General features: G+C 37.3%; 2 protein-coding genes across 5 annotated transcripts in view; one reads left to right on the forward strand and one right to left on the reverse strand.

Moving 5' to 3' along the window:
* HEXB (hexosaminidase subunit beta) overlaps positions 1-1396 on the forward strand; it is a 21487-nt gene extending 20091 nt beyond the window's left edge. For both annotated transcript variants that reach the window (XM_039364036.1, XM_039364038.1), the window contains exons 11-12: positions 89-193; positions 1259-1396. In XM_039364036.1, coding sequence (XP_039219970.1) covers positions 89-138 — 50 coding nt within the window. In that variant the 3' untranslated portion in view covers positions 139-193; positions 1259-1396. The remainder of the gene's footprint in view (positions 1-88; positions 194-1258) is intronic.
* On the reverse strand, positions 1324-23577 carry GFM2 (GTP dependent ribosome recycling factor mitochondrial 2). Of its 3 annotated transcripts, XM_039364030.1 has the most exons (20): positions 23322-23577; positions 22969-23056; positions 22296-22341; positions 20930-21027; positions 19999-20124; positions 18252-18340; positions 16072-16160; positions 14599-14659; positions 13185-13370; positions 11406-11486; positions 9245-9393; positions 8657-8797; positions 8455-8554; positions 7570-7759; positions 6589-6665; positions 5727-5865; positions 5425-5610; positions 4953-5068; positions 4365-4547; positions 1324-1831 (listed from the first exon to the last, which is right to left on the reverse strand). In XM_039364030.1, the coding sequence occupies exons 1-20, from the start codon at positions 23364-23366 to the stop codon at positions 1703-1705; spliced, it is 2319 nt and encodes a 772-aa protein (XP_039219964.1). In that variant the 5' UTR covers positions 23367-23577; the 3' UTR covers positions 1324-1702. The 3 variants fall into 3 exon arrangements, with proteins under 3 accessions (XP_039219964.1, XP_039219966.1, XP_039219965.1); XM_039364032.1 differs by lacking the exons at positions 1324-1831; positions 4365-4547; positions 4953-5068; positions 5425-5610 and adding an exon at positions 6442-6474 and having other exon boundaries at positions 5728-5865; XM_039364031.1 differs by lacking the exons at positions 1324-1831; positions 4365-4547; positions 4953-5068; positions 5425-5610 and having other exon boundaries at positions 5728-5865; positions 6442-6665.
* Positions 23578-23733: the final 156 nt, after the last annotated feature.

The following is a 23733-nucleotide window of genomic DNA, read 5'->3' on the forward strand; positions in this document are numbered from 1 at the left end:
GGTACAGTCCTATTATTTTTAAATAAATACTAACCATTTGATTTTAAAAAAATATTTAAATAAAATTGCATTGGCCTTATAATTGCAGGCCACGGGCAAGTGCTGTTGGTGAGAGACTTTGGAGCAGTGAAAATGTAACCGATATTTCAGATGCTTCTAAAAGACTTACTCAACATCGTTGTCGCATGCTTAGGTAAGATACAGATATTCTAAGATTTTATAGTTTAATAAAGGAGTGTCATCAAAACTCCTTGTAAATTTCTTGTTTCTCTTTTGTTATTAAATGAGTGTACTGAAGCAGTCTCTCTTCTTTATATGAACTTTATATGAGCAAAAAGATGATTTTAGCATAACAGGTATTGTAGCTTGAAGGCTGGATATGGCTGTATAAATCTTCACAAGATTTGCAAGGATATGGGAATGTATAAATGCACATGAAGTAATCATGTCATTTACATTTAATTGTTACATTATGTTAAATTTAATTCAGCCAAATTCAGGATTTGCTATGGTCCCACACATGCCTTTGGCTTAAATGTCTTTTAAATGCCAGGTTCAAATAGATAGGTGTAATTTGATATTTACATTTTCCTGAGAAAATAATCTATGGAGCTTTAAATGCATATTTTCATTCTTTGCATTAGTCAGATTTGTGGAAGTACAAGAGTATAATTAAATGAACAGATAAATTTCACAACATATATGTAAGATTAATATTCTCCCACTATATAGGAAAATGGCATAAGTAAGCTATCTTTCACCAAGTTTCTAATTTGTTTGTATTTTACAGCCATATTTTATATTTTGTATTAATTGAGGTATGCTACTTTAAGTGTTTAAGCAGAAAGGCAGGATAAAAACTGAATTATATTTTTCTGACCTTGTATTTTTTTTTTCTTACTGCTGGAAAAAATTATTTTAATTCTGAGTTGAAGAATTTGTCCAATATTTCATGGTTTTTAACTTAATCATGAATGACTCAGAAGTGTTTGGTATAAAATAATGCAAGCACACATATGCACTTCTTTTTAACTTGTCCTTCCTCAGCTGATTTCCCTTTTTTTTTAAACAAAAAAGTAATATTAGATCCTGCCATGAAATTGAAGTTATGTAAACGATGTAAGGCAGATTTTAGTCTGGGAACAATCTCTAATTGCTTTCTTAGCTCTTTAAATGGTTGTACAAGAACATAAACTCCCCTTTTACAATACTTATTGGCCAGATTAATCCTCAGAAACCCTTTTTCTCTTCTCCACAGGCGTGGAATTGCAGCACAGCCTTTGTTTGTTGGATACTGCAATCATGACTTCCTCTGATCAGGGATCGTAGCAAAAGGGCCTATTCTTTATTTTAATGTGACACATATGTATCAGTGTGAGTTATATAGGAAAAGAGAGATGTACAACAGCAAAACTCTACAAATCCTATTACATAACCCCTCGGATCAGAAATATACTAGTGCATATTTTGTATATAACAAAATAACAGTTCGGGAAAAGGCAGTTGTAGTTCTTCAGTGGAATAACTGATTGTAGTCACAAAACATCAATTTTTCCGAAGATAAATTATAATTTATATGTTATAATTTCTACTGACGTATAAATAGGCTGCTGCACCAGCAATATATACTTTGATCATTCTAAGTCCAACATAAACTGCTTCCTAACAAAGGATTAAAACAAGTCCGTGGCCCTCCATGACATCATGCCAAACCAGTCCTTTTATTAAGCAAAGCATTTTGCTCATGCAGACTCATTGGGCGGTAATTTGCCAATTCCAGCGTAAATGTAGCAGTCCCAGATGTCAAAGAACGTAAAACTGTTGAGTAGCCCTGGGAAAAGATGAAACTATTTCAAAGACAGAAGAATACATTTTACATATAACTGAAATACTTTTTTATTGCTAGAAAAGCTGTGATTCAATAACACAATACAGTATATTTTGTATGCAATTTCAAGTTTAAATTTGTTTAATTGTGAGGCTACAATTTTTTTCATAAAATGCTTCTGCAATTGAAATTGATATGAAATGAGGCTGTTTTATATACTAAGGGGTGTGCGATTTAATTATATTTTCTTGGAGATTTTTATCAGACTCAATAGTGTTAGCCTACCAGAGAGAAGACAGTGGTGACTGAACTATTCGATATGACAGCATAGAATATGGGCCAGATGGTATAATGCTCTAGTACATTAGCTATACAGCCCAAAAAGAATGCCTGTCTAGATCTGAGACAAACTCATTAAAAAAATCCTGCTGACATTTATCTTTCCATTCAGGAATCACTATAAAGTAAAACTGCTCTTTTTAACATTAAACTTTACTGTAGAGAAGCTTCCACCAGCTCCTCAAAATGTTCAGATAATAAATACATGGAATAAGCTTGAAATGTCATTTCTATAAAGGAGTTAAATAAAAAGGTTGCTTTGAAGCTGAAATGGCCTGACCTGTGGTAGTTTCTTAAGACTGGAATGATGATGCTCAAAACAGCCAAGTTCTGTTTTGAGGCTGGAGCAAAAGAGACTGCTTTGTTCTGACTTTGGGACGTAGCATTTACTATTTCAAAATAAAAATATTCTTATTTATTTACTTGGTAAATTTATATATCAGAATGCATGACCACCACATACCTCACCAGTTGCTCTATGGTGAAATGAAAATAGGAAAGAGACCTTGAGGTCATCTACACAAGCACTACAAAGAGGCTGCAAAGGGAATACCACTGTATTTATGCAACTGTGACATCCAGCCAAGGAAACTAGAGGCTGTGGTGCTGCCAGAATCTACTGGCAAGCTCTGTGCTACAAAGCCTACACTAGTTTTGCAGATAGGCACTGCCAAAAACTTAAGAAAAACAGTGAATGGCATCACAGATCAATAGTGACAGATACTGCAACAATAAACTTCCAATACCCCCATTGTTCTAGACTCTGCATTTCTAGACTGGGTCTGCAGAGCCCCCTCTATGTTCACAGATGAACTGCACAACAATATGTATTCTTTGAACCCCAAATGATATCTAATTATATAGCCGCTCGTTTCATGTATCTCTGAGCAGCATACATAGTTAAAAACATATAAGAATACAGCAAAATAACCAAAAACAACAAAGATCATTAAAAACATTAAAAATATGTGGGACAAGTAAATGTAATTGGGAAAGACAGTCCCTCAAATAATCTGGCCCCATGCTATGTAGGGCTTTTTGAAACTTTACTAGCAGTTTAAACTGAACCCAGAAGCAAACTGGTAATCTATGCAACTCACAGAGCAGAAATGTAACAGGTCCTAATCTAGTTGTGCAAGTAACTCCCTACACCACCACATTTTGTACCAGCTGAAGTTTCTGGATGCTCTTCAAGGGCAGTCCCAGACACACTGTATTACAGTAATCCATACAGGAGGTGGTCAGGATAATTGAGTAATTGAGCATAGGGCCTTTTGATCTAGGAACAGGTGCAACTGGCACACAACCCAAAGTTGTGCAAAGACCCTCCAAGCCATGACCACCACCTGCTCATCGAGCAGCAGTCATGACTCCCTAGAAAGACCCTCAGACTGCACACCAGGTCAGTCTGGGGCAGCACCAGCCTATCTAGAACTAAAGGTGGTAAATTCACAGATCAGTAGCCCCCAACCCGAAGCCACTCAGTCTTGCCCTGGTTGAGTGGAGCTGAAGCCTCTTGTCATCATCCAAACCCCCACAGCCTCCAGGCACCAAGACATGTTGCCATCCGTACTCAATTTTTCAGGTTTGTTTTAAAGCAGAGGTCCCCAACCTTTAGGGCACCAGGGACCGGTTCTGTGGAGAGAGATTTTTTCGCAAACTGGAGGCGTCGTGGTTTTGCGTGCTGCCTGCATCCTGCAGATGGGGCTTCGCTTGTTTGCACGGACCGGTTTCTGGCATGCTGTGAACCGGTGCCGGTCCACAGATCAGAGGCTGGGGACCCTTGCTGTAAACTACAGGTAGTCCTCAACTTGCAACAGTTCATTTAGTGACTGTTCAAAGTTACAATTGCACTGAAAGAAGTTACTTATGACAGTTTTTCACACTTACAATCACTGCAACATCCTCATGATCAAAATTCAGATGCTTGGCAACCAGTTCATATTCATGACCACTGCAGTGCCCCAGGGTCATGTGACGATCACCTTTTGTAACCTTCTGAAGCCAGATTCACTTTACAACAGTGTTACTAACTTAAGAACTGCAATGATTAACAACTATGGCAAGAAAGGAGCAAACTCACTCGGCAATATAAGTTTTGGGATCAATGGTGGCCGTAAGTCAAGGACTACCTGTACTCCCCTGTATTCACAATCCACAATATGCAACTTTAGTTTCCTGCCAATTTCACACATACCATCATTTCTGCTAGGGGGACAGCTGCAATCACAACTTGGTTATCTAGGCGACCTTGAATATCTTTTATGTTGCCTCTCCTCTGTGCAAGATCAGCAAGTACTACACCAACATAGTTTCCAGGCACGGTCACTTCCAAGTTCATGACAGGCTCCAGGACTTGTTTATCAGCATTCTTTAAAGCCTAAGAAATAAAATTACAATTTTCTTAAGACAAATCTTCAATATAACATCAATCTGCTTAATGCTGTATTAATTTGCATCAGAAAATCAGCCTGAAATGAAGGCTATACAGAAAATAATATTTCATATAAACAAATTATGAACAATAATAGAAGTAAAAACATGATTAATGAAATGCCATTTTCTAAAAGAAGTATTCCCAATGCAGCTTACAAAATATTTTAATTTAGAACAGCAACTTAAAAAGAGAAAACATGCATCTTCTTCATCATGATCCCAGACTCACCATTTCTGAATGTAGGAAAATAAATATCATCAACAGCTTTGTTATGATGCCAATTCAAAGAGAACTACAGAAGGTCAAAAAAATTATTACTTGGTCTGGATAAGATTATTTGATTCATACCTTTTGCAGGCAACGAGAAGCACATGCAGAAACCATAGTTAGTGATGTATCAGCATTTGTAGCTACTGACTGGACAGTGACTGCTACATCTTGAACTGGGTATCCCATAAGTGGTCCTACAACATGAAATATCAGTAACACATTAAAATTTTACATTGAATCAACCATGTAGATGACAATTCAACCTTTTCAGATGGCATCATCACGTTTCTTTTCAAAGACATTTTGCAGACTGCAGACTAAACACCTCAAGCCCACCTTACTAATACAAAAAGAGAGAAGCTGCAATTATTCTCTCTAGCAGTTTCGTTCATTTGCATCTTCAGTTAAAAAAAGGGACCAGAGGACAGATGCAAATTTCTGCCTGACAGCCTTGCTCTTTGTAGGCACACACTTAACAACAACAAAATCTCAATTTCTTCAAACAATTCAAATATAGTACCTTCAAAACATTTGCTGAAATAACTCTTACCTTGAAGGTAGGAGGTTGAAATTCCATTTTCTATAGCTTCACGAAGGTCAGGATGAAGTAAGTCACTGATACTTTCGGCATACTCAATGACTGGTACTATTGCTGGCATCTCTCCCTCCCATGGCTTAATTCTCAACTCAAGCGTCACTTGATGTCGCTTTTCTCCTATTGTTCTGTCCAGTGTATCTGTAATAAAATCAAATAATATATCAAACACAAAGTTCAAATAATCAATTTAGCACAATATTAATTAGCCATCAGTTTTAAGTCCTTCATTTGCAGGTCTATGACATTTAATGTACCTGCAGCTTCAACTGAGTTTTGGATTGTTTCTCGATAAGCAACCTGAAGAGGTCCAAGGTAAGTCTCCAGTTTGTATTCGCGTTTGATTCGATCATGAATGATGTCAATGTGTAGTTCTCCCATGCCACAAAGAATTGTCTAGCAAAAATATTTATAAAAATAGTATCATCAAAGCCTGGAGCATGCTGTTCATTTTTCAAAGTGATTTTAAAGCCAGGCAGATAAGAGAGGAGTGTAATACAGACAATAAAATGCTTTGACAGTGATTTTGAGCAAAACAGTCTCTATCCATTTTTCAAAGATCCCTTTCTTTCATAGCAAATTTGCTGGGAATAATTACAGCTACAATGGTAAGACAAGATGGGAACCTCCTTCTTCCAATCCAGTTGCATATGCCAATATGGATATCAGCATAAAGATGAACAATGAATCATAAATGTTAGAATAGGCAGGCAAACTGCAGCTATAGTTGAAACTTTTGCTCCTTCCAAAGGCTACAGGAAATGTAAATGTTACGTGGTGATGTCACTAGAGGCCATAGGCTCTATTTTGGGATGATGGTGGGTGGGGTATAAAACAGATACAGAAAAAGAGCAGAAAGTGATCATACTGGTTTGTTCAATCAATCAATCACACTTCTACATTGTCCATCTCATCTAAGTGACTCTGGGTAGTTTACAATAAAAAAGATGCTTTGTATTTAGCAAAACTTACCAAAAGTTATTCCATTGATTTCAGTAGTGTCATCTGAAAGGGAGGAGGAGGACCATAAAAAAGGAGAGGGGGGCCTACATGGAGCTTATCGTTCATTATCTTAGAGCACCAAAGTTTAATAATAATAATAAACATTTTAAACCTTACCTGTCCCGTATTAGCATCGATCTTAACTTTCAGACTTGGATCCTCACGCTGCAGACAAATCAATGCTTGATCCAGATCTGGAGCAAATAATTGATTAGAATAGGTACAGAGAACACAACTGTGGTCCTCTTCTTCTTCTTCTGTACTACAGTTGCCCAGGGACTCAACAAGAGTCACTGGTGGGGAATCCTGGCATGCAGTTCTACAGTGCTGTAGTGAAATTGATTCTTGTACCCTTGCGGAGAATAGCAGTAAGAAGAGACAGCTCTCAAGAAAAGATGTGATATTACCAATAAGTTATTCAACTCTTCCAAAGTTAATGTAGCAGCATACTAGATTGGGGTTTCCTTGCCAAACCAATAATTAATAATCTTAATTCTATTCATTTAAAGTAATTCTGATTTCCAAACTGCAGGCCAATTCTTCATGGAAGGAAAGAATGTTTCAAAATTTAGGAGACTGAAAAGCAGGCTAGGGAGAAAAAGCTACATTAGGTTTATCTCTTCCATTGATTTTCTCTCTTCTCTTTTTAAAGACCATAAAGCTGTTCTGTCACTCAACACTTATAAAACAGTGTATAACATTTTTTTTCTCCTTGCCCCCTTTTCTTGTTCATCAGTAAAAAACAAGGGACTCTTACACTTCTGATCTTCAAAAGCTGCAGCAAATCTCCCTAGTTCCAAAAAGTCTTTCGACCAGCATAGACAGTTGCTTCAGATGTGCAATGTGAGTACAGTGACCTTTGAATATTTACCCTAAAATCTGAATTAATGACTTTACCTTCTCTACTAGAGAACTATAAGAGGATTGCATACACTCTCAAATCATCTAACAACTGGAGGCATGGCCTAGATAAGAATACTGTTTATATATACTGTAATATATTTTTGTGCCCTACTAATAAACAGCACATAATCCCATTTCTTTAGGGCATGTACAGATTACAAGCACAGCTCTCATATTTCAGAATCTGAGTTGCACCTGGTTGTTTGGCTATGGAAGGTGGCTCTATTGCACAAAAGAAAACTGGCTCTGGAACCTCAATGCCAGCTAACAGAAGGTTCTGTACTTCTTTAGCTTGACCACCCGCCGATGCCACATTTCTTCCAGCTCGACGTGCTGCAGCCACTGCAGATGCTTTTGAAGAAACGACGGTGTCACCAGTGGCGCTCTAATGCAAGCCAAACAACAAGGCAGAGTGAATTGCCAGCATGCAATTTGGTGTTCCTCATTAAAAAGCACTGAATGTTAACTGGCTATCCAACATTGTTTTTCCCAGTTAAAAGACAAGGCCATCTAATCCTGTTTTGCACTGCCGGCAGCCATTAATTACTTTTTGGGACAATAAAAGCACATATTAAAAATGGAAGAAAACTTTTGTGAAGATTTCCACATTATTATTTTGCTCTAGGAAAATGTTAAATGCTATTCCGTGTATGATTAGACATTTTCCATAGCCTCAAACCATATAGGTCATTAAATGCCTATGGCTGAGAAATTGGGAGCTACAGTCTCTATACCAGGGGTAGGCAACCTTGGCTCTTTTATGACTCGTGGATTTCAATTCCTAGAATTCCTGAGCCAGCCATGCTGAGGGGAAAGGGAGAGGTTTCCAAGCTGAGCCATGCTGGCTCAGGAATTCTGGGAGTTGAAGTCCACAAGTCATAAAAGAGCCAAGGTTGCCTACCCTTGCTCTATACATTTGAAGGGCACCACATTCAGGACATTTTTGAGTAGACTAGTTTGCAAGTTTACTCATTAAATCAACAAAATGGTTTTGATTCCATAAACTAATCCTGAGGTAGCTTATTCTGTTTGACAAAATACAAAGTTTGAAAGATCACAAGAGGTTTTGTTTTGTTTTACCTGTTTCAACCCCACAGTCAGGGCAATGTTGCCAGCGGATAGAGAAGAGATTTCTATTTGCTGATCAGCAAAAGGCAGGAGCAGGCGACTCATTCTCTCTCTGCAATGGTTGGCTCTGGTTAGGCTTCAGTCCCTCACAGATACCCACTTATTTAAACTCATTTGCCTTTTCTCACCACCGACCCATTTTTTTTTAACTCACGTGCAATTTTTGTTAATATTATAAACGGCTGATTGAGGCTTCATTGTGCCAGAGTAAATGCGCAAAAAAACCAATGGTCCACGCTGTTTGTCATGAAGAACTTTAAATGCCAGAGCACATAGATCATCTTTATACCATGGCCTGGAAAATAAATAAAATCAAATAAATCAATAAATAAACCAGCCAGCCCACTTATTCATCCTAGGAATCATGACATGAAAAAAATACTTAGCATTTAGCAACAGATCCATTCACTGAAAGCACCATAATTACTGATAATTGAGGGGTTTTACTGGAATTGAAGACATATTATTTATATTTCCTTAATCACCCTGAAATACTAAGTGGAGGAAGGGCTTAAAGACATGATTTATCTTGCTATAGATCAGGCTTCCTGGAATCCTTAGCTGTGTGCTGCCTCTAACAGAATAACAATACACTGTTTGTAGCATGTCACCTGTGCACATCTTCCATATTCCTGATTCTCCAAAATTCAGTTTACTTGCCCACTCCATTAAAGTATTAAATTTCTTTGCCATACTAATTTTGCTTATTTTTGATCAAATGAAATTACGTTTTCATACTCACAAGAAATCATAGCTGCGTTCATCTGGTGCAGGCAAATACTTGGTGATGGCATCCAACAAGGGCTGAACACCCTTATTTTTCAATGCACTTCCGCAAAACACAGGCACTGCTTTTTGAGCCAGGGTTACTCTTCGTATTGCAGTCTGTAGCTACAGAAAATACAAAAAAGATATTTTTTTAAACAAATGCATACTTATAATTCAACACAATATGAAAAGTATATGGCTGGCTACACTGATTGACTGGAAAAATTAACAACAAATCAAAGTAGGTGCAATTGCAGGTGGGTATCTGCCTATTCCACAACAACTAATTGGTTGTTGCTTGGCATTACTGTTTGTTATTATTTCAATTTATATCTGTTACATTCATGGGCACTCAAAACAGTTTGATATAATTATTTGGTATTTATCAGAGTCACTGACCACTTCTCTTACACTAATTTCTTCTCAAGCTATCAGCTGGATTGTAGTATCAGCTGCTAGGAAATGAATGGCTCAGTTTGCTAGCCACTGAGACAACAGGAACAAATGTGAGCAAAAACAAGCAGCACAATGCAGTCCTCTCTTCTCTGGTGGGTTGTTTGTTATATAAGAAGTGGAGAGGATGATTTAAAAGTGACTCTGGATCAGTGGTTCTCAACCTTTTTAATGCCACGACCCCCCAACCGGTTGTAAGTCGAGGACTACTCAACCGGTCGTAAGTCGAGGACTACTCAACTCTTGCAGCACCGTTTGCAGAATGGGACTTTTGGCAGGCTCAGCAGGGCAGAGACAGCCTGGACAATTCCTATTGGCTTTTGAAAGCCAATAGAATTAGACTCTATTCAAGAGAGTCTATTCTATTGGCTTTCAAAAGCCAATAGAATAAAAGGGAGTAGCACAGCTAAGAAAAGGGGGGAAAAATGACGGACTGTGTTGTTTGGCGACCCCCGTGAAATGGTTGTTCAACCCCAAATGGGGTCCCAACCCACAGATTGAGAACCACTGCTCTGGATCATTTTTAAACAAATCAGCAACAAAATTACAAAATTGGCTTCTTTATTCAGAGATATTCTGAATTAACTTGTGTGGAAAGTGACATTAAACTCACAAATATCCTCTTCCACATTCAGATATATGGAGTCACTGCACCTCGCCTTCCAAATCTCCCCCTTGTGCATGGAGAAGCAAACCATTCATCAATTCATGAAATGTGAAAAATAACCCAGGAGGATAACAGCAAATACATTTTACAATGAAGGCCACCACAAAATTATTCAAGTTGAAGAAAAAAAAACCCTTTTTATGAATTCAACTAGAATTGCTGTATATCTAATGTCACACACACTTTACACCAGAGGTCCCCAAACTTTTGAGCACCAGGGACCGGCTCCACAGAGAGAGGTTTTTCCACGGACTGGAGGGTGCATGGTTTTGTGTGCTGCCTGCATCCTGCAGATGGGGCTTGTTTGTGCGGGCAGGTTGCTTGCATGGCGTGGTCCACGGACCGGGGGTTGGGGACCCCTGCTTTACACTATTATACCTCTAACTTGCTGCTTTAAGGATGCTTGCATGCCTTGAAATAATTGACCAGTAGTTAAGCTTTGCACCACTCCTCCAACAAGCACTCAAACCACTTGCAAATCTCTCCTTCTGTTCAAACGTCATGGGCTCTTTGACATATTGCAAATCCAGACTTTCTGTGAACCATTTTGTATTGTTTCAATTTGATATTTTAACAAGACTGAAATACTGACAATAATTGGTCAATTTGAAAGGAGAGTGGGTAGTATATTTTATCTTTTGTAATAATTCTCAAATATTAACTATATTTCATTCCCCAGCTAGCTTAATACCCACTTCAGAGGATTTGATCCAGAAAGGTGGCTTAAGCAGTTAACTGACACTGAAAATCCAACTTAGATTTCCTTTTGCAATAGCACATCCTGCAATCCAATCTGGTTCAATTCCCTATTATTTCTCACTAATCACTATGACTACATTTGGTTACCTCAAACTTGAGCAATTTTATGCAAAAAAAGTATTTTTTCTATCCTCAGGTTATTATCTGTGAGCAATGACCAACTCTATTGACCAAACCCCAGTGGCTTTTTTTTCAACACAGGTATATTTTCATATATAAAATCCAGTTTACATGATGAATGAGTCAAGGCACAGACCTCATCAGCTGGTAATGAATCAAAACTCTCACTGAATTTTCCAAGGACCAATTCAGCAAATTCATCATCCAGGTCTGCTACCTTTAAAAGATAATGCATTTCCAAATGATTAACATTTCACATTATTTATGTTAGATCTGCTTGCTTGTTAAAGAAATTAAGAAATAAAGGTCATGTAATTAATTTAACAATATGAAAATATGCATTCCCATAACTGCTAGCCTAAAAGTATCTTCCTTATTTAAGCTTATGCAGTTACAAATCTCTTACACCAGAGGTCAGCATCATGGCACCTAAAGAGACATGGGAATCTATTATATGCCTCAAAGATGCCCATAGCACCCAAAATTGATTCAATTAAAATAAATAAAACGATCAAAATAGTAACATATCTTAGGATATTTCACAAGGGACATTTTTTAGTGGAGACATCACCAAACAGCATCATTGTCTTAGTCTGATGTGAGCTAAAACGGATGAAAATGAAAAAGGTGGGATTCATTGCGGCCGCTCCAAAAATAGTACCTGCTTCCGGTACAAAGCCATGCGGCCTGGGAATGTCAGGGGTTGGAGCAGTCTGCTCTTCTTCCCCAACACAATATCCAGAGCTTCTAGAAGGTCTGCAGAAGGTGAGTGAGTGGTGATGAGGGGATGAACAGGAGGATGTAGGGTCCAGTGGGGTAGGAAGCAGCCCCAAGTCCTCTGGAGAGCCAGTGGGGCGGGAAATGAGGTCCAAGGCCTGCGAGGACCCACTAGGGTAAGAAAGAAAGTCCAAGGTCTTCAGGGACCCTGAGGGGTGAGAAGCTTTTGGAGGCAGAGAAGGCCTCTGGGAGACCCAAGGCAGAAGGCCCAAGTCTGCACTTGGCCTCTCAGGGCCTCAAAACTCCTGAGGCACCCCTTGCTCCCCTTCATGACCACATTTGGCAGAGCAGGGATGGAGATTGTTAAGTAAAACAATTACATGGCTGCCTTGCTTAACCACCATCACAACGTGCAACCGTAAAGAGCAGGCACATTACAATCATATCAAGGACTAATAAATCAGCATGTAATGTTTACACTGGATAATAATAAATGAAACATGTATATTATTGTGTATATATTATAAGCAACTGTCAGTGTTGTTGGGCAATTCACAACTATCAATTTATATTAAAATAATGCTGGAGAGTCAATATGGTTCAAGAATTAAGACTAGGTACAAGACTAGGACTAGAGGAATTGGGATTGAAATCTCTTCAATCATTAAGTATAGCATTCATCTGGTTGAATGAGGCTGAAAAGGATGATATCTTTTACGCCATTCAGAGCAACTTATGCTAATTGAATGATAATTTGCATTAAAGGTATTGCAAATGCTTGCCACCATCATAGGAGCAATGAAGATTTTAACAATACGCACCCCAGAACTCTCTAATCACAAATGAGAACACAGCACTATTTTCATTATTTGATTATAAGAAATATATGTCATTCTCAATGTACCACTTCTTATCACTAACTACCTATATTTATTTTCTCAAGCAGCTGTTCATCTGACACTATACAGCAAGCTCAATTAAATGCAGCCCATCCTCTCCAGCTAGTATTTCATTATTTCCAGATCAGCTTTTCCTGATTTATTTATTCTCCAAATGTGTGCACTGATTTCCCAAATTCTCTAATCAACAAGGCTTTTGTTGAGAATTCTGGGAGCTAAAGTCCACACATTTGAAGGGTGTCCAATACTTTTAAATTAAATTCTCATGTATCTTTTATGTATTTACTTTAGAACTTTACTTGTTCTATTAAGGTATGTCTTGCATCATTGGCATTTCTTAATAAGTTAAGATCGCCAGCTTCTTCCAAGGCTTTCTGCTGAAAGGTCTTTCCATCATCCAATCCAGTCACAGCATTCCAGATCACTTGGTCCCTGTTCACCACATCAATTATTCCTCTAAAAGACTTTGCCTCTCCAATTGGCAACTGTACAAAAAACATATTAAAAATTGCCAGTGTCAGTAAGGTAACGCACAGTAGCAGCGAAGTAACACCAAACATTATTTATTAAGTTTCTGAAGTCAAGGGACAACCATATCCCATTTAAAAAAATACTATTAGGCCTCCACATACTCCCATCAATTACATTTTTAAAGAGGTACATGGTTCTTTGCAGAAACACCATTCTCAAAGGCAGGCACAGCAACAGAGAAAGAATGCTTCCTGAGTCTAAGGATGGCATGGTTTAATTCGGGGATAGGCAACCTTGGCTCTTTTATGACTCGTAGACTTCAACTCCCAAAATTCCTGAGCCAGCCAGAATTCTGGGAGTTGAAGTCCACGAGTCATAAAAGAGCCAAGGTTGCCTACCCCTGGTTTAACTGAAGTGACCCAAAACACATCAATTGCCTGATCTTCACAGAGAGGCAGAAACTATGGAACACAAATGGTCCTTCAAATACAGACGCATGTCCACACAATCATGCCACTACATTCTGAACCAACTGTAGCTTCCAAGTAGGTTTTAAGGGCAGCCCCATGTAAACAGCATAGCAATAACAGAACTCTGGAGTGACTAGACCTTGATTGTCTGAAGTGCCTGTCAATCGAGGGGGGCAGACACAATTGATGAAGTTGTGCAAAAGCCCGCTGGCCACTGATACTATCTATTCTTTGAGCAGGAGCTGTCAGTCCAAGACAACCCCCACATTGCATATCAAGTCTCAATGGAGAAGTACAACCCCATCCAAATGTCAGATAGAATTCCCACATCTAAGGGGCCGAAAACTCCACAGACACTCAATCTTGGCAGGAACCTGAGTCTGCCCCCCCCATGCAGACCCAGAGAATCTCTAGACATTTGGATAGTATATTGATGGCATCACTTAGCACAATGTTAAGATGTATAATTGAGTATTATCCCACAAACTTTATAATCCAGCCATAATGCAAACTATAAAGTAGTAATAAGTAAGCCTCATTTAGCATTACAATTGAGGCTGGCAACTCACTTAAGTGAAATGGTCTCTAAATGAAACCATGATTTTATTCAGCTTTCCTTTGCTTTACCAACCTTCAAAGGTCATAAACATAAGGATGTCATGAAGTTACTTTTCCATCACTGTGTAACTGTGAACAGTTGTTAAACAAGCCAGTTGCTAAACTAGGGCTACCTATATATAATTAATAAATATTAATCTCTTCCTAAAATTACCTGTAGAAGTAAAGGTTTCACTTTCAATTTTTGCTCGATACTCTCAACTGAATGGATGAAACTAAAGACAAAATATTACTGTTTTAGAGAGAACAATTACATTTCTTTAACCAGTAATTCTCTTCTCCAAATTCCAAGGTGATACAACAGTTACAAAAATAAAAATAAGAAACGGTTATTTGGCTATAATGTTTATGTCAACACTGCAAATACTGTATATTCTTGCTTTGACAATATGCAGAACTGTCTGGTATTTTTAGAGTTAATGCAGAGCAGAAGATGGAGGAGAGAAAAGCCCGGGAAAGAGAGAGGAAGGAAACCTTTGACCTTCACACTAATTGGATAACGTGATATATGACAGCTAATTTAGGGAGGGAACATGCTGATAATTTAATTGCTCAGGGGAAGAGAATTTAGATCTTGGCATGATGTCATGGTTCCGGCTAATGAAACACTTCAAAAAACTTCCAGGCATTGATTTTCCTAAAAGTCATTTATTATGTTACAAAATGTCAGCATGGCATACCCGTGCCGACATTTTGTAACATAATAAATTATTTTTAGGAAAATCAATGCCTGGAAGTTCTTTGAAGAGTTTCATTAGCCGGAACCATGACATCTACACAAGATTTTCCCCAAAGGTGCTTTTTCCAAAAGACAATTGGAATTTCCTGTTTTTCCCTTTGAAAATGTTTCGCTTCTCATTAAAGAAGCTTCTTCAATTCGGTTCAGAAGTGAAATATTTTCAACAGGAAAAAAAACAAGAAAAAACAATTGTCTTTTGGAAAAAGCACCTTTGGGGAAAATCTTGTGTAAGCATTATGGCCAAATAACCGTTTCTTATTTTTATTTGGGACAATCAGAACCTGGATGATTAACATAGACATTTACACAAGATTTGAAATAATTCATTCACCAGTTTATCCATTGATCTGTCATTTTTAAAAATTAACGATCAGAAACAAATTAACCTTTATATTATGAAATATTATGTTTAATGAAAACCATGCTAATGCCAATTTCAACAGTTAAGTCTATCGGAATGTATACAGATGATAACCCTACAGAAGATAATTTGTCCAAGCAAAAAGTAATTCACTAGTAAGCATCTTTGGTGGGACCTGGATGACATATTTGTTGTTTATGTGCATATATACAAGCATGTGTTTGTGTACGTATGTATGTATATATGTATGTATTGGCATATTGCCGCAACAATCTGGGTCCTCATTTCACCAACGTCGGAAGAATGGAAGGCTGAGTCAACCTTGAACCTGTTAAAATCTAACTCTAGGCTGTGGGCAGAGTTACCCTGAAATACTACATTCTAACCACTGCACTACCATGTCTCTTTAGTTACTGATTACAAGATTGATTAGTTATTAAATTATAAGATTCCCTAATAGCCTATCATTCCACACTGTTGTAGTCCTTTGTTTCTCTGCCCTGAAAAATAATAGTTATTTTTGGTACCTTGCTCCACGTTTGTCCATCTTGTTTAAAAAGCAAATTCTGGGTATATGATGTTTGTCTGCTTGCCTCCAAACTGTCAGAGACTGTGCCTAAGCAAAAATATATACAGCATTAATCACTTCTGTTCAGTGGCAGTTTTCTGTCCCTTAAAAGCATTCAAATATTTATTTCCATGATAAACAAAGAAAAAAAACCCTCTGCTTCTACTCATGAAATTGGTAATAAGATGAATTTACTGGAAAACCTAGGGACTAACATAAGGAAGGCAGGAAATGTATGCAGACTGCAGGAGACAAGTAGATGGAAAGAATTAAAAATGGATAACTGCAGGGTTAAAGAATCCCAACTTTGAGAAAAGACTGAAAAATTTGAGAATTTTTTTTTTAAAAAAAGGAAGCAGGCAATACAATATAAAACCTAAGGATAAATGAGATGACAAGAGGGAATACTTTATGTCATATTAGAAGTTAAGTCAGCAAAGATTAATTATAATAAATCACCGCATTGGTAGTACTAAAGCACAGAAATTTTGGGTCACTTTTAAAAAAAATTTGGGTCACTTTTTTAAAAAAGCCATGTCTTATCAGTAGCATTGCTTTTCTAAATACAACATTCAGAGATGTATACTTTCCAATTACTGTGGAAAGACACAAAGATAAGTTATGTCCTGCTGCCAAATTCCAAGAGGAGTCTTATTGGTAGCTATTACAGGTGTTAAAAGGCTGTGATTAAATCCAGGAAAACATTTCTTCTGCTGTCACATAGATAATGCCCTCTTAGATCTGAGGGTAAATAGTTCATTCTGTAGAATTTGCAGCACAATGGTCAGCAAAAATTGGAACTGGCTGATTATGCCTCGTAACAGTTCCTAAAAGATACTGTTCTGTACAGGGGAAAGTTTCGTAAGTACTTGTAGAGGGAAGTGGGTGATGTGTAAGTTGTTTCACCTAACTCTCAGCTGCATGATCTTTGTGCATGTATACATGTGCATCACCTCCCCCATAAAAAGAAAAGAAAAACCTAGGCTGAACACCTGTTTTGAACTGGAGAGAAAAAGTTAAAAGTAACACGAGTTTGTCCCTGTGAAAGCTGAATCTCTCTGTAGAATGGGAATGCTTAGGATGCTTGAAATTCCACAGGTCTGGTCACACTGTACTTCTTCGTTGTTTTTTAACATATTTTTATTAAATTTCAAAACATGAACAAAAAGTAAACAAGCAAAAAGAAAGAACTAAAAAGAAAGAAATGTCAAACTAAAAGCAAGATACAGTTGCATTAAGAGAAAAGTAAAACAGAATAGCCTCAGACTTTCTTCAGTAGATATAAAAAATACATATAACTCTTAGTTTAAACTTAACAATAGTTTACATTATTATAATCTAATTATCAAGATACCAAATCAAGATTTCAGTTCTTCCAGTTTCTCTCAAAAAGTCCAAAAGTAGCTTCCAAGCAGAAAAAAATTGGTCAGTCTTTTCTTTAATCAAAGCTGTCAATTTCACCATCTTCCACCAATTACATGCTGTGCTTCTTCCAACCCTTGAACTATATTTCCTTTTTTTTATTCAATGTGAATTTTTGGACACAGGTTCTGCCCAGAGCACGTATCCAGCCATTCGGATGTATTACTCCCTGTATTTTTATGTATGATATTTAGGATCACAGGGGGAGGAATCAGGTAGGAATCAGAGGTCCAGTAAATCAAATTGTTTATATTCACTGACCCTATGTCGAGAGAAAGTATAACTTAAGGAAGGTATAAATAATAAAGCAGTCCAGGTGGGTTCATCAAAAACAATTCATTATGCTGTAGTTTACATTGTGTTTACCTTTTTCTTTGTCTTGTCTTGAAATGTAATAAACAAAAGGAATATAGCTCTGCTTTTGTTCAGGGCTGCTAAGCTATGTGCCAATGCTTTGCATGAATATACACTGTTTATTGTTTACATGCTTAATAACTTTATGTTGTATCTTCAACGTGATATGGTTGGTTGTTTTAGGTAAGACAAATTTTGGCCACAACATTTTTCTCTCCAGCATATAGTTAGTGGAAGGAAGTCTTTAAGTTCTTGCCATTAGCTAGTGGAAGGAAGTATTTTAAGTTCTTGCTTTCTCTTGCCTTACGTTGTCCTTAACCACATCCAAGACATGAAGCAAAGCCACCAAAGAGTAATTTTTACCTCCACACCAGCTGAAGCATCAAAAACAGCCACTGCTCCATCCAACACTCGCAAGGAACGTTCCACTTCCACAGTAAAGTCCACATGACCTAAAGTGTAGTCCACATGGAAAGGTAAAGTGTTTTGTTTTGCAATATTTTGTTTCTTAGTATTATCTTTTAGTACTTTAAAACTCTTTAATAAAAAGGTTGTTTGTTTTTTTAAAAAGCATGTTTTTAAGGATGTACATAGCCCTTGGAGGTGGCTAAGCGAAGAAAAATAGTGTGCTGAGCTGACTGCTCTATTCCTGAAGAATCAGGTATACTGTTCATTGTCATCTGGAATCGCTTTGGCATGACTCTTCCAGTGAGCCCAATGCCAAACTGACATTCCTCTAAAAAAAGAGGAACACATGGCAGCTGAGAAAGTGCCCAACTACAGGAATCGGGTGGCTAAAATCTCTCTGAAGGCAAAGACAAATTGTCAAATCACCCATTTGTGCTTCCTACAGCTGCTTTTTTTGTGGAAAGCAGGGACTTTGTTTTTGCGGTCAACTGTCGACTGGGAGTCGTGGGATTCCATTGTGCTTATAGCCACTAATGTTGCCTATATGGACACTAAGTTTGCCTGGCTAATCTCTTAGTCATTTTGGACTTTATTATTTTATTCCTTGGCTTTCTTTAAAGGTTGAGAATTTCACACTGGCAAGTTTTATTGAAATCACTGGGTGAATGACCTTTGTTTCTTAAAAAAAACTTTTATAATGATTTGTATTTTTTGGAATATATAGCAAATGGATGACTATTGTTGGCTTTGGAAGGTTTTAAGTAAATTAAAGACTCATATGGACTTGATTTAAGATTTTGATATTTATTGATAGTATTCTCTCTCCTGAAATAAACCTGCTTATTCTGATAAAAAGACTTTGAAGATTAGACATTAGAGGGCACCAGATGGCTATTTTAAAAGAAACATTTGACTCAGGGAGACAGGAGGTTTTTGAACTACTGAACTTTATTAGCATCAGCTGGTCGGAATAGAAGGACTTGATGCCCCTGTCTTGATGCAGCCAGCAGGGGGCAGCCTTCTCACCACCGCTGAGTCCTTGCTGACATCATTTTTTTGCAGGACATCTCAGGGATAACTTGCTGCAAGGATAACTTGCTGCGGGCGCTGGATGGAGAGCCAGGAAGGCGGGCGAGCAAGCGGGCTATCAGAGGGGGGCAGCAATGGACGGTGCTGCACCGGATGCAAAGCTAGTGGGGCAGGGATGTCAAATGGGAAGCCCCCGCTGCCATGCAAGGTTTTTTTCAAAGCCACATTGCTTAACGCTTGAAGGAATCTCGCTCTGAAAATAAGGGCAGCTTTGGAAAGCAATAAGGTGGGATGTCAGCTTTTCTTTAAAATAAAAAGGCTTGTTTCAAGTTACATTCAAATCCTTGCCCATCAAGCAGACTCCAAAGTTTGCAGCTGCATTTAGTTGCAGGTCTGATGTACTATGGAAATGGGGCTGTGTGCACAGGAAGGTTTGGAGTCCAAACTGGAAAAAAAAAATCCTCTTCTCAGCATTACTCTTTTCACAGCATTGGTGAGCATTTTTTTTTCTTTTTCCCTTTTCAGCATCTTTTACTTTTTTAATATATCTCTTTTTGTAGCTGCATAAATTTTACTTGCATAATATAATCCTCAATAAAATAATTGAAAAAATGAAATCACTTTGCCATTATTTTCTTAAGCTTGCCATGCTCTTAGCATTAAGACACGGTACCTGGTGTATCTATCAGGTTGATTCGATGGCCTTTCCAGTCAAATGTGACAGCAGCAGATTGAATGGTAATGCCACGTTCCCGTTCCTGTGCCATGAAATCTGTTACCGTATCACCATCATCAACATCTGTTTAATAGAAAGAGCACATTTTTAATCAACTAACTTGAGCTCTTGGTAATATAATAAATGCTATAGAATAAACACCTGGTGATCCAACTGATTACTTAATTGGACTGGAAACTTATATTTACAAAACAATGGCATCAGCCTCACCACTGCCTATCTCTTAGACTAGTGCAAAAAATGTAAGGTGATCAGTTGCCCAAGGATAAATAAATACTGAAAACTCATTTTTAATTGCTGAGGGGGTGAGGGGGCTGGGGGGGAATGAAAAGAGAAAAATCAATACAGCTGCAATGTTTGTCAATATCCCATGTTTTAAAAAAACCCAGGGGAAGAAGACAGGGAAAAGAAACAGAAAAGCAGATTAAATTTTAATTGCCACAGGTCATGCTAAATCATAATGCAATTTGCTCAGGTCAGATTCTGGTCTTAGCAAATCTGCAAGAAAGTTTTCATTCATGTCTCATAGATTTCAGAGCCTATGAAGTTTTTGGTGTTGATAGCTGACTCCCCTCGTTAAAGAAAAGTTCACCTCTAAGTTTGTAGGAAGGGGGAGCTGGCAATAAATTTCCTGCAGTTATATCTAGTTCAGGGGTAGGCAACCTTGGCTCTTTTATGACTCATGGACTTCAACTCCCAGAATTTCTGAGCCAAGGTTGCCTACCCCTGAACTAGTTTATCTGAGAAATAGGATTTTGTTGAAAATACTTAAACAGAAAGTTTAAACATGAAGAAAATAAAATAATTTTAACTGATATGAAAAATAATTACTGCACTTAATTTTTTTCTTATCTCTCTCACCACTAACCTCCAAGGATTCTTGTGTAACCAGAATAATACAGCATTCTTTCTGTAGTTGTTGTTTTTCCTGCATCTATGTGGGCCATTATACCTATGTTGCGGATCCTGAAGAAAAAGACAAAGTTTTTTCATTTAGCATCAAGTTATCATTTTTAAATGTAAAATTATTACAATTTTGCACACAATGTACAAAGAAAGCAACAGTTTTCATCACAATCCAAGTGCATCTCATTATTCATAATTCTTACAGAGAAATAAAATAGAGAATAAAATAACAACTAAACCCATTTTAGTTATAATATAGCATGTTGGAACGTTATATCATAAACCATGTAAGAATTTTGGCTGGGATCCAAGAGAAAAGCCTTTTCTGTTGTTTCTCCTCCACTCTCTCCGCTCCCCCGGAATATTCTCCTCCCAGAGGCAAGGTCCACCACTACAATCCTAGCCTTCTAGAACAAACTAAGTAACTGACTTTGCCACTTGGCCTGGGGCCCCAACACAGGCCTGGGGGCTTCAACAGAAGCCTGCTATGTTGGGGGTGACTGACTGGATAGAAAAGAACTGTCCTTCCCAGGCCACCCATCATCATGGTTTTTATCTTGTCTATTTAATCTTTTCTATTCAATTTTTCTATTTTTTTTCTAGCATTTTTTTATCTTTTATATTGTAAGCCACCCAGAGTTGCTGTACCAGCAATTTGGACAGCATACAAATTTAATTAACAAATAAATAATAGATGTATAAGTGAATGATGGAAATAACTTATGTTACGTGAAATATTCTTGACGAAAGCTTCCTCTCTCCCTTCCTTTAAAATGCAAAGTTTATACTTTTTTAAAAAATCAGTAAGATTAAAACCAATATGCAAGGTTTATTTTTTGTAAACAACTTAACTCCAATCCAAGATCTTTAAAGTTAAATGATCTATTTAATGTCAATATTAAAAACCGAAGTGAAAGACTTTATATATATAAACTCTGATGAATGAATGTAGACAACATTTGGATTAAAAATGGAAAAATAAATTAAAATATTTAAAATAATTTTGTTAGTGCCAACTATGACTTGTCCAATTTAAAAAGTGTGAATGATACTTTGTGGAAGACCTTGCAAAGAAGCAGGAAATGGTGAGGAACCTTAATTAACTGTTAATTAAATAAAATCATCAGGCATCTGGTAGAAGGCAAATTCTGCCAAATTTTTCTTTCAAGAAATTTTTGGCTTATACTGTGAATCATTTTGCATTTCACATAAAAACAAAAAAAAATCTAATGTAACTTAAACATTTGTTGCCAAATGAGTTTTCCAGTCTTATAACCAAGGAAGTCTTGCTAGATTTTACATAATATATAAAAAGGCTTATTACTTACTTAGATATTGGTGGAGTTAAAACAGAACGTAAAGATTTTACTTCACCTGTGAAATAGAAAAATTGTTGACATTTACATTTGTAATTATCTTAATAAATAGAAAGCATCAAGTTTACAGTACATGCAGGCTCCAACCAGAGATACTCTGCTATCCTGTTTTTCCATTTCAAAAAATAAACAACACTGCCTATTTCAAAAATGCTAATAATTTAATCTGGAATGTGGGAAAGAATGTCTAAATTCATTTTATCATAAAAGATTACCAGCAATTAGATTTGATAATCCATTTGGCTATTTAGCAAAAACTTCATACTACAAATTCACTGCATACATGACTGGGGCTCACAGAGGATTTATTCCCTATCAACAATGCATGTGTAAATATATTGTGCAGCATGCATTCTGGATAAAAAAAGCATTTTTTACAGGATCATGTTAAATATTTTTAAAATATTTCACAGAATAATCAGGAATTAACCTGAAAAATTAGGAACTAATTAGGAACTTTTTACCTTCTTTTGGTTGCATAATTTCACTGTAACAGAAAGCACTAGACATGCAATACTGAAATGAAGGCAATATTCAAACTGGTACTTCTATTTCTTTATCTTTATAGCAGTTTATTAGAGAGTCAAACGCAATAGATTTAGAATTACCATTTTCAAGAAATTACCTGATGGAAGACTGTAATTTCTTTGAAGATTCAAAAAATCTTTGAAGCATTTTATAGTAATAATTCTTGCTTTTCTGCAATGTGTACACTTTGAAGAAAAAAAATACCCATCAAAATAGTCATTACTTTGAAATCTCTTTTTTAATGTGTTAACAGCATATTGCACGTCACTAAAGAAAATTCTAATTTATTCTACATTATATGGTGGGTCTTTTGAGACACATTAATGCACGCAATACCCCAGTATCATGAACCCTTGTTTTATCCATGCAATATTAATTGCTAATATTGTTCCAATCTTTTTTTTTTCATTTTTCACACGCATACTGAAAAAACACGCCGTATTAACGTACCCCTTGGAGCGAGGGCACGATCATTTTTCTCGTGTAGCGTAGCATGTTCACCGACCAGCCTAATCATGTAAATCGCTGCTACAGAAAAGGCTTAATAGTTTTAGCAGAAAGCACTTAATGCTATGGAAATCGATGCATCAAATAAACCCATACGATAACACTATCACCATTGGTCGTAACCCCCTGAGAACCGAAGGTCCTCCACTCCTTGGAGGCTCCGAGCGCCGAAGACAAAACTGAGCGGGTTTATCCGGAAGCTTTCGGTTTACTCCCCACGTGGAAGGCATCACTTCCTTCGCAGCGGGCCTGCTTCTTTTCTTCCGCTCCCTCCACACGTTCCGGGAAGCATCCAAAGAAAAGCCTGAGCGCAATTGTTTAGTTTTGCTTTTTTCCCCTTCCCCTCAGCCATTCA

The sequence above is a fragment of the Crotalus tigris genome, unplaced genomic scaffold (assembly GCF_016545835.1).
Source record: "Crotalus tigris isolate CLP2741 ecotype Arizona unplaced genomic scaffold, ASM1654583v1 scf7180000019642.961951, whole genome shotgun sequence".
Classification (NCBI taxonomy): Eukaryota; Metazoa; Chordata; class Lepidosauria; order Squamata; family Viperidae; genus Crotalus; species Crotalus tigris.

Excerpts from the sequence above, each read along its gene's own strand:
- GFM2 (XM_039364030.1), bottom strand. The coding sequence starts at position 23,366 with ATGCTACGCTACACGAGAAAAATGATCGTGCCCTCGCTCCAAGGG. Across the intron at positions 16,161-18,251 it reads ATGCTTCAGCTGGTGTGGAG|GCACAGTCTCTGACAGTTTG; the intron begins GTAAAAATTACT and ends ATTTTTGCTTAG. Across the intron at positions 1,832-4,364 it reads TCCCCCTAGCAGAAATGATG|GGCTACTCAACAGTTTTACG; the intron begins GTATGTGTGAAA and ends ATCTTTTCCCAG.